We start from the raw sequence: 17,026 nt of genomic DNA on the forward strand, positions 1-17,026 counted from the left end.
GCTCTGTGAAAACGTGCAGTGACGATGGCCCAAACTTTGGCGTCAAGAGAACTGGCTGCTGCATCACAACACGCCCTGTCACACGTCCTTGCTCACCAGGACCTTTTTGGCAAAAAAGAACATGGTGGTTGTACCCCACCCACCGTACTTGCCATATTTGGCACCTTGCGACTTTGCACTATTCCCAAAACTGAAACTCAAGTTGAAAGACCATCAGTTTGACACTCTAGAGAGGATTCAAGAAGCATCACTGGCAGTGATTAACACCCTCAAAGAACAGGACTTCCAGAAAACGTTTGACCAATGGCAGAAGCACTGGGACTGTTAATTAATTGTCGGTAAGGCGGATACCAGGTTGAGATTCATTGGGGGAGTCCTTAGAAAATGTAGTCCATCAATAAAGGAGGTGGCTTACAAAACACTCATTCGACCTATACTTGAGTATTGCTCATCAGTGTGGGATCCGTACCAGATCGGGTTGACGGAGGAGATAGAGAAGATCCAAAGAAGAGCGGCGTGTTTCGTCACAGGGTTATTTCATAACCGTGATAGCGTTACGGAGATGTTTAACAAACTCAAGTGGCAGACTCTTCAAGTGGCAGACTCTGCAAGAGAGGCGCTCTGCATCGCGGTGTAGCCTGCTCGCCAGGTTTCGAGAGGGTGTGTTTCTGGATGAGGTATCAAATATATTGCTTCCCCCTACTTATACCTCCCGAGGGGATCATGAATGTAAAATTAGAGAGATTAGAGCACGCACGGAGGCTTTCAGACAGTCGTTCTTCCCGCGAACCATACGCGACTGGAACAGGAAAGGGAGGTAATGACAGTGGCACGTAAAGTGCCCTCCGCCACACACCATTGGGTGGCTTGCGGAGTATAAATGTAGATGTAGATGTAGATGTAGATGTAGATGTAGACTGGTGTGTACGTGTGGATGGGAACTACTTCGAGGGTGATGGTGGCCATTAGTCCAAAGGTAGGGTCTTCAACAGATGGCAGCACCAGTCCCGAAAAATTTTGGATAGCACCTCATATGAAGGAAACAAGAGTGGTTTAAAGAATTAAGGAGAGGAACACAAATTGTTAGTTATAAATGAAGAAAGTGTGTAAAGTAGGTAGTTTTAAAATTTTATAAGGAGTAGATAGAGATATGAAAAAGTTTTTTTGGCTACAGCATGCAGAGTGTGTAGGTGTGGATGTGAAAGAAGTTTTGAAAGTACTAAAAAATTATTTATTGAGATAATAGTTGCAGATTTGTATCAATATTCCACAGTATATTTTACAATTATTATATGGGAGGACTCTTCTTGTCTTTGATACAGTGACTTGAAATAGTTCAGTGAAGTATTACAGTTGACAGCATATTTACTGACAAAATTTGATTTTGTAAAGTGAAATAATGGAGACAAATATATTTCAATGTAACGTTTTTTAACGGACAATTTCAAAGAATCTGAATGCAAAATCACTTCATTTATCCGCAAATACTTTGTAGCAATGAAATTAATGTAATAAAAATTGCATTGATAATGGAGGCCTTTCACCTGCAAGTAAAATGTGTGGATGTAGATAAAAGGGGTCAATTGATGTATTTCACAGGGCAATGAAAATGTATACATTCAGTGACCATTCCAGAGGGAGGCAATGTCGAGTTATGCTTTGCCCTGACATCAGTAAATATTACAATTTATCACCTTTTTTAATTTTACCTCCATGTAGCTGATAAATGTACATAAGAAGACTAAAAGCTAGATCCTTAAGTTTGTTTTTTGTGTCGTTAACATGTAATCACAGAGTCTTGCTGATAAAATATTGTCACTAGACAAAGACATTCTCTGAATGTAACAACAAAACAGAGAGTACAAAATAGGTACAACATTAACCTATAAAGGGCACAGTGGTAATCAGAGACAGTAAAAGCAGACTCCTTTAAAAGAACTACATGGAGGAACTAACAGCAACAAACAAAAATATTTCACATCAGTAGTCACACGTATTATGAACAGGTGGGTTGCAGATGAATGAACAAGATAAGAAGTAGCATGGCTTTAATGAGTCCGAAGCAAGTGGTGCTGTATTGGCTGTCTGTAGTGTATGTTGCTGCAACAAGCAGACTTTGCAATAGCTGCTCCAAGTGGTGTGGGCACTGACAATGTTTATCAACATTTGTAGTGGCAGTAATGAATGAATGAAGTTTTAATTATTTATCATGTGAATAATGTGATAAGTCTTGCCCAGGCAATTTCATACGAATTTTCAATTTCTGTCTCAGTGGATTCTTGTTTACTGTGACAAATATGCCACCTCCCATTACCATTAGCCTATATTGTCCATACACTCTCCAATTGTCCCCAAAATATCTCACTGCTCTCAGTTTCCAGTTTAAACCAGCTTTCTAAACATAAAATCATATGAGCTCCACAGCTTTTTAGGAGTACTTTCTTGCAAATGATTCAGCAGTTAGTCACTAGTATTTTAGTACTCTTTAACTATATCGGACATTTCACCGAATCTTATACTGACACTTCTGTCATCGTTTCCTGGACTGGATGGAGAATTGCTATTCTAAACAACCCTTGTGTACAGCCCACATATCACTCGCTACTTGGATATCAGCCTCTTATGTATAATGCTCATCTGATCCATTTTGGGGCATGCATAAGTTCCTAAACCTATGGCACAAGTCAACCTTTGGACTGAAGATTGCATGAACAACAGTTGGCAATGTCGAAAACACAGAGGGCAAAGCTTAACTTAAATTCTGCTGCAAAATTTCATTCAATCATGATTCTTAGAGGTCAAGATCAGTACAAAAGGCACTACTAACAATGACAATGATGTGAGAAAAAAAACCAGACAAACACTGGTAAACGCAGGAGAAATTTCTTCATAATATACCTCTTTCTGAGTTGGAGTTTTACTATCGGATGACATAAGAGCTGTCAAAAGTTGAATAAATTTCTGCAAATCATTTATCAGGTTTTTAAAACTTTCGCTGTTTTTATCTGCTTCAGAAGATTTTTCCACACTCATCTTAATCCCATTAAAGCAACTCTGAAGCATATAGCACATAACCTGGAAGAGAGACAGTAGTTTGAAATTTCAATAATGTACTTGCATAATACCATTTTGGATGTTAGCTGTTAAAGCATAATTAATATTGGAGTATTACCTTACACAATTAAACTGTAGCACTTAGGAAACAAAACAGCATTTAGTTAGTTTCTTTTTTCCGATAATTTACAAAAATGTTTGATACAGCACTGAATGCACTGTATGTTCAAATTTTATTTCTTCCTGACACTGTTAGTTCCATACATTTCTGCTTGACAGCATGAACAAATGAGTTATTCCAATGGTCAGCAATCCAAATCTGCTACTATCAGAGACAATTCAGGACTAAACATTGCAAGCCACCACCTCAAAGGCAAACTATTATAAATTGGTACAATCCTTTCACCGAAACTGGCTATGTATCACATAGGGTACTGGGTCAGGGTTGGCCAGCAGTCCCTGATGTAGCATCTGAACAAGTTTGCCAGTCTTACTTTCTCACACAGCAATTGAGCAAATTCAGAAGTCTTGCATTCGTAGTCCGGGTACACCCACAAGATGTGCCAGCTTAGAACTGAATGTGGCTAGTGTTGTAGGGTGGAATGTATAACGGAACAAATCAGAACTGCTGCAAATAACAGAAAGTGACTATGAAAAAGAGCACAATTTTGTTCGGAAATGTTTAACAAAAGGCAGACTGAAGATGATTTTCTCAATAAATTTGTGTTCAGTGATGAAGCAACTTCCCATACATGCAGTAAAGAGAATTGGCATAATGTTCTGATACGAGTGAGCAGAAACCATGCCAAACAATCAAACATGTACGAGACTCATCTAATGCAAATGTTTTTTGTGCTGTAAGCTGTAACTAAATTAGAGTCCTTTCCTTTTTTGATGAGTCAACCGTAACTGGTATATCATACCAGGACATGTCTGAACCTTATCCAGTGCCCCAATTAATACAGGACATGGGCACAGAACTTATTTTCCACCACTTTATTATCATGAAGTTGCTGCATCTCTCTGTAGGAATGTGCTGACTTGTACTCGACATTCTCTGTATGTCCATCTTTTTAGCGATGGTTGTGGGACTCGGCTGTTCAATAGAGGATGTCAAATTAAACACCTTTCAGCTTTCAGTTTCCAACCTTATTTCATTTGGCAATCAGTTTCAGCACCATCTTCAGGTTGTGAAGGAATAATCTACCTCACCCTCAATCGTGATCAAAACAGGGGCCAGCATACTGGTATTAGTAGATATTTGCTACAGTGACCACTTCAACTATCACCTGCCAACTGTTCAAGTGGTCACTGTAGCAGATATCTAGTAAGACCGGTACTGCAGGCCCCTGTTTTGATCACAAGCAAGGTAGATTATTCCTGCACATCAGTCAGGGGCCCGAAGATGACGTAGTAAAATGCTAGAACTGGTTGCCAAATAAAATAAGGTTGAAAATTGATGGCTGTACACGTGTTCAATGTGAGATCCTCTGGACTGGACACGGTTAAGCAATATCCTGGACACCACGCTCACCAGATTTAACTCCAATGGACGTCTTGGGGTTACATTAAATACAGAGTCTTTGTTCCCACACATCTGGGAATCATCAATAAATTATCACAATGAATAATACATGCTTTTTCCACCAAAAATCGAGACTTGCTTCACAGGATTTGGCAGGAAATTGATTACACATGGGGCATTTGTCCTGTTACAAATGGTAGCAACACTGAACATTTGTAAATAAAACTTGAAGATATAAATGCTTTCAGTGCTGGATAAAACATTTCTGTAAGTTATTTACCTTTTTCACAATCAAAGGTTACTTTTGTATAACTAACTTGTAGACACCCCATATAAGCCACCCAAATTTATTTCTGCTGAAAGAACTGCATAGTAGTGAGAAATGATTTAATGAAATCAATGAATCAGACGAGCCACATGCATAGGTAAACATTTCTCTGATTTACTTTACGCAACCATAGTGGTTGTCAGTATGGTGTTTACATGCATTAGTACATATAGCAAAATGAGTTGCAAATAATGAGCAGGCAACACACACTAAAATCAACATCTGGTTATAAATCCAGATATGTAGCTTAAAACAACCAAGGACCCAGATTTTATTAATTTGTGAAATTAGTTTTTTTTACATGGTTAAAACGTAAATCAAATTACCTCGTCAGGAACTGGAAAGCTTCCTGAAATGTCAGCAGCAATAAATTGTAACATTTCATTAAGTATGTCATAACTTCTAATATCAATACACTTGCTTAGATAAGACACTTTTTTTGTCCATTTTTCAGTTTCATAGGTAACAGCAACAGGTGGCATAGATTCCTGTAGACAAGATACTGCTTGAACCACTCTCAGTTAGATCTTACAAGAAGTTTTAATTTTTCTAAATGTACACAAAACAAGGCAATAACAATGTTTATAGCTCTCAGAAGTGATGGAAAATAGAAAAAGCAGGCCACATTTTGAACTCAAACAATAACTTACATTAGAAATTACCTCATGTCAAAGAGTATTCAACAAAGAGATAGAATGACTGGAGAAGTGCATAAACAAGTATTTCAATGAAAACAAATTTTTAAATGAAAGTGCTTGTTTTTCCATATTAAAGGCGACATTCTAAAAAAAAAATTCACTGGTTTATCTTACCATTCCCAACACATTGCGCAGATATAGCATTCACAGAGCTCAATCACTGTCACTTTGTAAGCAGGGATTATATGGCCAAAATGTTCTGTCAATGATGCCACCCTGAAATAACTACACTGAATAGTTACTATAAGTAGCTGAAACATAGCGTTATGAAATTGTGTTGTAATTTCCTTTGTATACTGTAGCTTTCATCAGAGGAAATGGGGATGGATTACTTTCAAACAACAGTCCCAGTACTGTTTGCACAGCTACGAGAGATATGTTGGAAAGTTTGCTGTCTGGTAAAGAAAGACTGTTTTAGGTCAAAATTTTTCTTATTTTTCAGAGTAGTCATTTTCTCCAAACCTCCTCCTCCAACATTACAATAAGTGTGCGCAGTCCTATAACATCAACCAAATTTAGCTGCAGAAAAAAATAACAACAATTAGGTGCCAAGCCTGCTGAACAGAGTGGCTTTTCCAATGATTTTTAACTTCAAAATCCTCAGTTTTCAAATTCTCAAAGTGCCTTTATGAGCTTACTCATTTTCCCAATGGAGTTAGACTTCTACGTCTGTAGTTCATTCCATTCTTAAGTAAATATTTCATCTAGCTGGTCCACCAGATTTTTTAGTATTTGGTAGTTATCCCTTTCCTTCTGCTTCAGAGATAATATTGTCTAATTATGTTTATAAAATTTCCCCCTCCCGTTCTCACGTGTGTGTGTGTTTCTGAGAGAGGAGAGGGGGGGGGGGTTACTAGCTTGGTTTTCTCTCTCTCTCTCTCTCTCTCTCTCTCTCTCTCTCTCTCTCACTCTTTTTTATGATCCAAACACTGCTGAGATACCAGTAATTGCATTTGCTTTTGGCCAACAATCAACAACAAAAATGGAACCGAACTTGCATAGTTTTTCACCAGGGTTCATGGTATTTCTTCTCGTCTGCTATTACACCCATCTTTCATTCGCTGATAATCCCATTTCATCTGCTGATAATAAAATATTGTACCGTGCACTCTTGCACTGTTTTTATCAGTCTCTGCAAGACCACCTTTATGCAGGTGGTTGTGGGACGGCAGCTGTTCAATATAAAATGCCAAATCAAACCACATTCAGCTGTCTAAATTTCAGTTGTTATTTTCCCTGAGCAACCAGTTTCAGCACTACATTATGCCATCTTTATTTTCATCAGTAGTTGCAGACCTGTCACATGTGGTTCAGCTTCAGATGTACAGCACATTTGAATTTGGTTAACTATTTCTCAAGTGTTTAAAATGTAGGAACAGATTCCTTATAAAGCTTCTACTTTCATACATTATTTAACTATTCAACAGATCAAGCTAACAGTTAATTTACATTACTGCACAATATAAAGGAAACATTTGAAATGATGGACATGGGAAAGGGGGAACAAGTGCTGGGCAATGGTGAGAGAGGAAATGAGGATATATTAGTAGGCAAGAAGGGGTTGCAGGTGGCTTTCAGGGGCAGTAGAAAAACTTGGATCAATTTCTGTAACAATCACAGAGTGGGCAGAAAATGAGGGCAAGACACCGAGAGGGGGGGGGGGGGGGGGCAGAAAATGGTGACTATTTCCCTATTTTAAACTCTTCTTTGTTGGTCCATTTTGATAGAAATATGTTTTGTTTATGTAATTGCTCAAACTATCTTTGGCAAATTCCTGCCATCTTGAGTGGGTTTCTTTATTCTAAAATATGAAAATTTACACTGTTACGTAACATTAGAACACTAGGGAGCAGCGAAAGTAGCAGCTGGAGGCGTAGGTGTAGAAGGCATCCCTTCATCTGTTTTGCCCGCTTCCCCCACTAATGTTCTCGCCATACACCACATTTAGTCTCAAGTCAGAAGCCAGTGCCTGTAGGTGTCGAGCTGAATGCGGCAAACTATCCCATTAGACAATACTGTCAAGCTACATGTATGTATGTTCAGTGCACCAAAAGACACTCACTCAAAAACGTTATGATACCAGAAATTGGCAGATAGCACAGTGCAATAAAAAGATTATGATCTGAAGCACACAATGACTTACTTCAAAGAATTTTTTATGGCTACAAAACCATACCATCAAGTAGAATAAGTGTAGTCAGCACTCAACAGACTTTCACTAGGAAACCAACTGTTTCAGAAAAAGTAGAAAGTAGGAGGAAAGTTCTGCTGTTAGGTAGTAGCCATGGAAAAGGTGTGGCCCAGACCTTGCAGGAAAAACTGGGTGACAGGTACCAGGTCAGAAGTATTTTCAAGCCCAGTGCATGTATTGGCAAACTGATAGAGGATGTAGGATCATTGTGCAAGGGTTTTACAAAGCAGGATCATGTTGTGGTAGTGAGTGGAGTGTGAAACAGTATTGATAGGGATCGGGCTACAATACTGAGTGTGACCTGGTAAGAACAGCATCTGCCATGATGGACCGTACAGCTGGTGGCTTGGTTCCTACTTTCATGCGGTATGATCAGCCCCAATTGAACAGCTCTGTCCGGGGGGTTCAATATGGAGCCAGATCAGCAACTTCGGGCGGCTGCTTTGTCAGGCATAAGTTTCTGTTGATGTAATTGGTGCGTGGGACTTTACAGGACATGGCCTGCATCTCAATAGAAAATGGGAGGGTAAATTGACTGGGACAATAGCAAAATCTTTAGGCGGGGGGGGAGGGGGGGGGGGGGGGTGCACTGAACTCACGGGAGAACTTCTTTTTTGGGCTAAGATCCAATCACCCAACATTGATTGAAATTAAGGTTAATGAGAAGCCCAGACAGGCAGGTGTACTAGAGATGTTAAAATAACAAAAAATTTTCATAACAGTACAGTGAAAAATAATGTTAGTATGTCACAAGATGAAATGGGCGATATGATACTGCGTGAAGAGTTTGACAGAGCACTGAAAGACCTGAGTCGAAACAAGGCCCCCGGAGTAGACAACATTCCATTGGAACTACTGACGACCTTGGGAGAGTCAGTCCTGACAAAACTCTACCATCTGGTGAGCAAGATGTATGAAACAGGCGAAATACCCTCAGACTTCAAGAAGAATATAATAGTTCCAATCCCAAAGAAAGCAGGTGTTGATAGATGTGAAAATTACCGAACTATCAGTTTAATAAGTCACAGCTGCAAAATACTAACACGAATTCTTTACAGACGAATGGAAAAACTAGTAGAAGCCAACCTAGGGGAAGATCAGTTTGGATTCCGTAGAAACACTGGAACACGTGAGGCAATACTGACCTTACGACTTATCTTAGAAGAAAGATTAAGGAAAGGCAAACCTACGTTTCTAGCATTTGTAGACTTAGAGAAAGCTTTTGACAATGTTGACTGGAATACTCTCTTTCAAATTCTAATGGTGGCAGGGGTAAAATACAGGGAGCGAAAGGCTATTTACAATTTGTACAAAAAACCAGATGGCAGTTATAAGAGTCGAGGGACATGAAAGGGAAGCAGTGGTTGGGAAGGGAGTAAGACAGGGTTGTAGCCTCTCCCCGATGTTGTTCAATCTGTATATTGAGCAAGCAGTAAAGCAAACAAAAGAAAAATTCAGAGTGGGTATTAAAATCCATTGAGAAGAAATAAAAACGTTGAGGTTCGCCGATGACATTGTAATTCTGTCAGAGACAGCAAAGGACTTGGAAGAGCAGTTGAACGGAATGGACAGTGTCTTGAAAGGAGGATATAAGAAAAACATCAACAAAAGCAAAACAAGGATAATGGAATGTAGTCTAATTAAGTCGAGTGATGCAGAGGGAATTAGATTAGGAAATGAGGCACTTAAAGTAGTAAAGGAGTTTTGCTACTTGGGGAGCAAAATAACTGATGATGGTCGAAGTAGAGAGGATATAAAATGTAGGCTGGCAATGGCAAGGAAAGCGTTCCTGAAGAAGAGAAATTTGTTAACATCGAGTATAGATTTAAGTGTCAGGAAGTCATTTCTGAAAGTATTCGTATGGAGTGTAGCCATGTATGGAAGTGAAACATGGACGATAAATAGTTTGGACAAGAAGAGAATAGAAGCTTTCGAAATGTGGTGCTACAGAAGAATGCTGACGATTAGATGGGTAGATCACATAACTAATGAGGAAGTATTGAATAGGATTGGGGAGAAGAGAAGTTTGTGGCACAACTTGACCAGAAGAAGGGATCGGTTGGTAGGACATGTTCTGAGGCATCAAGGGATCACCGATTTAGTATTGGAGGGCAGTGTGGAGGGTAAAAATCGTAGAGGGAGACCTAGAGATGAATACACTAAGCAGATTCAGAAGGATGTAGGTTGCAGTAGGTACTGGGAGATGAAAAAGCTTGCACAGGATAGAGTAGCATGGAGAGCTGCATCAAACCAGTCTCAGGACTGAAGACCACAACAACAACAACAACAACAACAACATTTCACAAGATTCTCATAAAAGCACAATGAAAAGCAATAACAGTATATTGCATCATAATATCAGGGATTAAAAAACAAAGCAGATGAGCTTCTTGTTTGGTTAGATGATTTAGAAAATAAGGGTGAATTGATTTACTATGCCTGTCTGAACATCTTATAGCCACAGGTACGGAAATGGTAAATGTAGGTGAATATAAGCTTCCAGCACATGTAAGTAGAGACACTATGGAGAGAGGATGAGTTGCCATATATGTCAAAATCGGCCGTAGTGTGAAAAATTTGGAAACTAAAATATTTTTTGTGGAGCAACATACAGAAGTGTGCATGTGAGCTTAAAGTAAATAATGGTGCTTTTATAATTGTAGCTGTGTATAGGCCCCCACTGGGAAATTTTCAGCTATTTTTGAAAGACTTGGATTCTTTGTTGTGCTATCTGTCAGATAGAGGGAAGCAAATTATTGTTTGTGGGGATTTCAATGTAGATTTCCCTTGATTTTCCTACTTGGGTGGTATAGGAAAGCAGCATACTGATAGATAATGTTTTTATAGACCAAGATAAATATAATTTGTGTGTTAAGAATGGTCTGTCTGATCATGATGCACAGCTGGTTACAGTACACGACATAGCTCCCTACAGTAATGCATAACAGTCCTCCAAAATAGCGCATTCAATTAACAATTGAAAATTTTAGAGAAAGTTTGCAACAGTTAGACTGGCATGAAGGGTATAGGGAACCTGATGCTAATTTAAAATTGAACCTATTTCATGATACCTTTGTGTGTACATCTGAAAACAACTTCCACTCTATACAAAATCTTACCTCCTTCAGTGCAGTTATAGTTATTGGCAAAGATGACATTACAAGCAGGCAGGACACCAAATTTCTTGGACTTACAATCAATAACACTCTAAACTGGAAACCACATATTGAGGCACTGTCACAAAAGCTTAATAAAACCTGTTACCTATTAAGGTCATTAAAAGACACAGCCAGTGTAGATACCTTGAAGCTGGTGTACCATGCCCTGTTTGAGTCTGTCTTGAGGTATGGTCTAATCTTATGGGGAAATAGCTCTGATTCTCTCAAACCACTGTTTCAAGAGTTAAAAATCCTGTCACTGCCATTCTTCTATATAATGGAACTAGCTTGTTTTACAGTACAGCACTTGGAATCCCTCCACAGAAATGCAGACCGCCACACACACACACGACACCAGAAACAAAACCCAATTACACACTATAGCTCACAACACAAAATTATATGCGAATGGGGTTAAGTGTATGGGTATTAAAATATACAACCACCTCCAAACAGACATAAAAACAAGCAAAAACCCAAAAATAATGAGAATTAAATTAAAGGAATTACTACTAAATCATTGTTTCTATACTGTACATGAATTTCTTGAAACAAAATTTTAATTACTGTGAACAAGCTGTTTATTCACTTGTAGTTATTTCTACTTAGTAAGATAATTTAATCATTGTATCTTATTTACATTCTGTCTTTATCTCATATATGTATTCTGCTATGGGAAGTATGCACCACAAAATTTTAATTACTTGTAATAAGCTGTTTATTCACTTGTAGGTATTTCTACTTAGTAAGATAATTTAATTATTGTATGTTATTGATTTCTTCCTGTATCTCTTATATGTACGCTGCTATGTGTAGTATGTATCACCACTGTCCTCTCTCATCACACTCCACCTTTTTTATATTTTGTCTATATATCCTATATGTATTATGCTATGTGAGTTATGTACCATTACCGTCATCTCTCATCATATACCATCTCAATATAATTTTCAAATTGACTTGTCCTATATCATGATGTGCTTTGCTGTACAAATTGTATGATCTACAGGACCAATAATGAATAAATAAATAAAACGGTTTCCCAAAGAAAATGGTGAAATGTAATTGTAAGAAACTATCTAAACAGCTATGGCTTACTAAAGGGATAAAAATATCTTGTACACAGAAAAGGGAAATGTATGTTATAGGTGGAAGGAGTAATGATCCAGAGACAGTGAAACAGTATAAAAACTACTGCACTGTATTAAGAAAAAGTTATTAAAAAGTCCAGAAGTATGTGCATTATGTCTGAAATTAGCACATCTGATGACAAAATTAAAACAATATGGAATATTGTTAAAAGGGAAACAGGGCAACCGAGAGAACAGGAAGACTGTATTTCTATCAAACTCAATGAAAAGTTTGTTAACAAGAAGTCAGAAGTAGAAAATATTTTTAATCATTTTTTAAGTGTTGCAGAGAAAATAGGATGCAGCTAATTATTTGTAAATGCAAGACAGTATACAGAAGAAGCAATACCTAGGCAATTTGATAAAACTGAAATTCAACTCACCACCCCTACAGAAATTAGGAAAATAATAAATTCACTCAAAAGTAAAAGCTCACATGGAGTTGAAGCCATTTCCAACAGAGTACTAAAAGCTTGTTCCCAACAGATAAGTAGGATTCTCAGGCACATACACGGTGGTCCATTGATCGTGACCGGGCCAAATATCTCACGAAATAAGCATCAAATGAAAAAACTACAAAGAACGAAACTTGTCTAGCTTGAAGAGGGAAACCAGATGGCGTTATGGCTGGCATGCTAGATGGCGCTGCCATAGGTCAAACGGATAGAAACTGCATTTTTAAAAATAGGAACCCCCATTTCTTATTACATATTCGTGTAGTACATAAAGAAATATGAATGTTTTAGTTGGACCACTTTTTTCGTTTTGTGATAAATGGTGCTGTAATAGTCACAAACATATGCCTCACAATTTTACATGAACAGTTGGTAACAGGTAGGTTTTTTAAATTAAAATACAGAACGTAGGTACATTTGAAAATTTTATTTTGGTTGTTCCAATGTGATACATGTACCTTTGTGAACTTATTTCTGAGAGCACATGCTGTTACAGCGTGATTACCTGTAAATACCACATTGATGCAATAAATGCTCAAAATGATGTCCGTCAGCCTTAATGCATTTGGTAATACGTGTAACAACATTTGGAAGGTAGGAGACGAGGTACTGGCAGCAGTAAAGCTGTGAGTACCGGGCGTGAGTCGTGCTTCGGTAGCTCAGATGGTAGAGCACTTGCCCGCGAAAGGCAAAGGTCCCGAGTTCGAGTCTCGGTCGGGCACACAGTTTTAATCTGCCAGGAAGTTTCATATCAGCGCACACTCCGCTGCAGAGTGAAAATCTCATTCTGGAAACAACATTCCTCTCAACAGCAAGTAGTTCGCATTCTGTTATGTTCGCACATGCACTGACAATGTGCTGACACATGTTGCCAGGCGTTGTCGGTGTAGTAACAACAGTAGTACATTACGTAGGAAATCAGCATACATTGCACTATTTAGATTGCCGTCAATAAAATGGGCACCAATTATCCTTCCTCCCATAATGCCACACCATACATTAACCCATCAAGGTCGCTGATGTTCCACTTGTTGCAGCCATCGTAGATTTTCCGTTGCACCATAGTGCATATTACACCGGTTTACGTTACCGCTGTTGGTGAATAACGCTTTGTCGCTAAATAGAATGTGTGCAAAAAATCTCTCATCATCCCTTAATTTCTCTTGTGCCCAATGGCAGAACTATACATGATGTTCAAAGTCGTCACCATGTAATTCCTGGTGCATAGAAATATGGTACGGGTGCAATCGATGATGATGTAGCATTTTCAACACCGACATTTTTGAGATTCCCGATTCTCGCGCAATTTGTCTGCTACTAATGTACAGATTAGCCATGACAGCAGCTAAAACACCTACTTAGGCATCATCATTCGTTGCAGGTCGTGGTTGACGTTTCACATGTGGCTGAACACTTCCTGTTTCCTTAAATAATGTAACTATCCAGCGAATGGTCCGGTCACTTGGATGATGTCGTCCAGGATATCGAGCAGCATACATAGCACACGCCCATTGGGCATTTTGATCACAACAGCCACACATCAACACAATATCAACCTTTTCCACAATTGGTAAACGGTCCATTTTAACAAGAGTAATGTATCACAAAGCAAATACCGTCCGCACTGGTAGAATGTTACGTGATACCACGTACTTATACGTTTGTGACTATTGCAACGCCATCCACCACAAAGCGAAAAAAGCGATCCAACTAAAACATTCATATTTCTTTACTTACTATACGAATATGTAATAAAAAATGGGGGATCCTATTTTTAAAAACACAGTTGATATCCATGTGACCTATGGCAGGGCCATCTAGTAATTAGACTGAAATATACCACTGTTAAACCATTGCATAAAAAAGGGGATACGTCTGATGCTAACAACTACTGCCCTATCTCACTTCTGACAGCTTTATCCAAAATTCTTGAAAAAGTATTGTATTCAAGAGAAGCATCACATGTTTGTAAAAATGAAGTACTAACAAAATGTCAGTTTGGTTTTCAGATAGGCTTTTCAATATAAAATGCTATATATACTTTCACTGATCAAATATTAAGTGCACTGAATAACCTGACACCGCGTGTTGGTATATTTTGTGATCCCTCAAAGGCTTTTGATTGTGCGAATCATGAAATCCTCCTAGACTAGCTTAATTATTGCACATATTTAACTGGAAGAATGCAGAAGGTTGAAATTACCAGTGCAGATAGTCTGCAAAAATCAGCACAGTCCTCTAACTGGAGAGGTATCAAGAATGGTGTCCCACAGGGCTCAGTCTTGGGTTCCATACTGTTCTTAATATATATTAATGACTTGCCACTCTATATTCATGAAGATGAAAAGCTAGTTCTTTTTATTGATGATAGAAGTATAGTAATCACACCCATGAAACAAGAATCAACTGAGGAGATCATAAATAATGTCTTTCAGAAAATTATTAACTGGTTCTCTGTAAATGGACTCTCACTAAATTTTTAGAAAACACAGCATACAAAACTCTGTACAGTAAATGGCCTAACACCATTGATAAATATAGACTATGAACAGATGTCTGTTGCTAAGGCAGAATACTCAAAATTTCTGGGTCTGTGCCTTGATGAGAAATTGAATTGGAAGAAACATTTTGATGATCTTCTGAAACAGTCAGGTTCAGCTACTTATGCTATTAGGGATATTGCAAATTTAGGTGCTAACCATATCAGTAAATTAGCCTACTATGCCTATTTTCATTCACTGCTTTCATATGGCACCATATTTTGTGGCAATTCTTCATTCAGAAAGAAAGTATTCATTGCACAAAAGCGTGTAATAAGACTAATAGCTGGAGCCAACCCAAGGTCACCTTGCAGACACTTATTTAAGGAACTCGGGACGTTCACAGTACCTTTGTAATACATATACTCATTTACGATATTTGTTGTTAGTAACCCATACCAAATAAAAAATAACAGCAAAGTGCATAGCTACAACACTAGAAGAAAGGATGATCACTATTCTGGGTTAAATCTGACTTTGGCACAGAAAGGGGTGAATTATGCTGCCACAAAAATTTTTGGACATTTTCCAAATAGCATTAAAAGTCTGACAGATAGCCAACCAACACTTCAAAGAAAGTTGAAAGACTTTCTGAATGACAGCTCTTTCTACTCAATAGATTAATTTTCAGATATGAAGTAGTAACTGTAAAAAAATATTATTATTTTCCTTTCTCAGACATTATTATTATTATTATGGCCCAGATGGGGAGGTCCGAAATCTAAAAAGGCTATGGCCCTAACAATTTGCCTATTGTCAACAGATGTTAAAGTGATACGTTCCACATCATTACAAAATGTCGTATTCATGATCTATAGCACGAGTATTAATGTATGTATGTATGTATGTATGTATGTATGTATGTATGTATGTACACAAAAAAAAGTTTGAAAAACACTACAGTGAAACAGCAACCTATCCACATTAATGTATTATCGTGTGTTTCAGAATGTATTACAGCAAATATATTATTAATGCTCACCTATTCAAATTTTACTGTGGAGCACTTAAGCATTCTTTAGCTTTGAATATTAGTTTTAACTTCAGTATGAAGCATAAAACCTGGGTCTTCTGCTCTCCAAAAGTAATTTTGACAAATATGCCGGCACAAGCAGTGTATACCCACTAGAATTCTACGGCATCAAAGGAAACAGTCTCAGACTATTAAAAGGTTATCTCAACAACCATAAACAGGTAGTTTGTGTTGGTAAGGAAATGTCAAACATAGAAAATGTTAAAGTAGGTGTGCCTCAGGGATCTGTACTGGGGCCCTTCCTGTTTCTGATAATGATCAATGACCTCCCCTCATTTATTAGATCCACCACTGTATTGTATGCAGATGATACAACTTTTCTTCATAGCAGTAACAATCTTGATGATCTTAAAACCTGTGCTGAAAATACACTCACTCATGCAGCATATTGGTTCAGAGCAAATGGTTTCCTGCTAAATGAAAATAAAACTCAGCAGATAATCTTCACTCTAAGAGACATGCCACTATCAGATGACCCTAGTTCTGTTAAATTCCTGGGAGTTTATTTAGACGAAAAGTTATCCTGGGGCCAACATGTAGACTATATTAGTAGTAAGCTATTAGTAAGTTATTAGTAAGCTATCTAGAGTAATTTATTTATAAAGACAACTCAGAAATTGTGTACCTGAAACATACATCAGATCATCTTATTTTGCATTTTTTCCAAAGTATAATATCCTATGGCATTATCTTGTGGGGTAACTGTAGTCATATACATGACATCCTACTATTGCAGAAGAAAGCCATTAGGATAATTACAAATTCTTCACATAAGGCTCACTGCAAACCGTTATTTAGTAAAAAAAAAAAAATTATGACTGTAATAAACCTCTATATATATAATGTCTTAATCTTTATGAAGAAGAACCTACAAGATGTGAAAATGTGAAACGTAGAGAAAATGTACATTGTTA

At 37.9% G+C, this 17,026-nt stretch overlaps 1 protein-coding gene across 1 annotated transcript in view; it reads right to left on the reverse strand.

Moving 5' to 3' along the window:
• Positions 1-17,026, reverse strand: part of LOC124620089 (cohesin subunit SA-3-like) — a 237,036-nt gene that overhangs the window by 150,002 nt on the left and 70,008 nt on the right. Inside the window, exons 5-6 of the mRNA XM_047146758.1 lie at positions 5,234-5,395; positions 2,899-3,075 (exon numbers count right to left, since the gene is read on the reverse strand). Coding sequence (XP_047002714.1) covers positions 2,899-3,075; positions 5,234-5,395 — 339 coding nt within the window. The remainder of the gene's footprint in view (positions 1-2,898; positions 3,076-5,233; positions 5,396-17,026) is intronic.

Source organism: Schistocerca americana, chromosome 6 (assembly GCF_021461395.2).
Source record: "Schistocerca americana isolate TAMUIC-IGC-003095 chromosome 6, iqSchAmer2.1, whole genome shotgun sequence".
NCBI classification, from domain to species: Eukaryota; Metazoa; Arthropoda; class Insecta; order Orthoptera; family Acrididae; genus Schistocerca; species Schistocerca americana.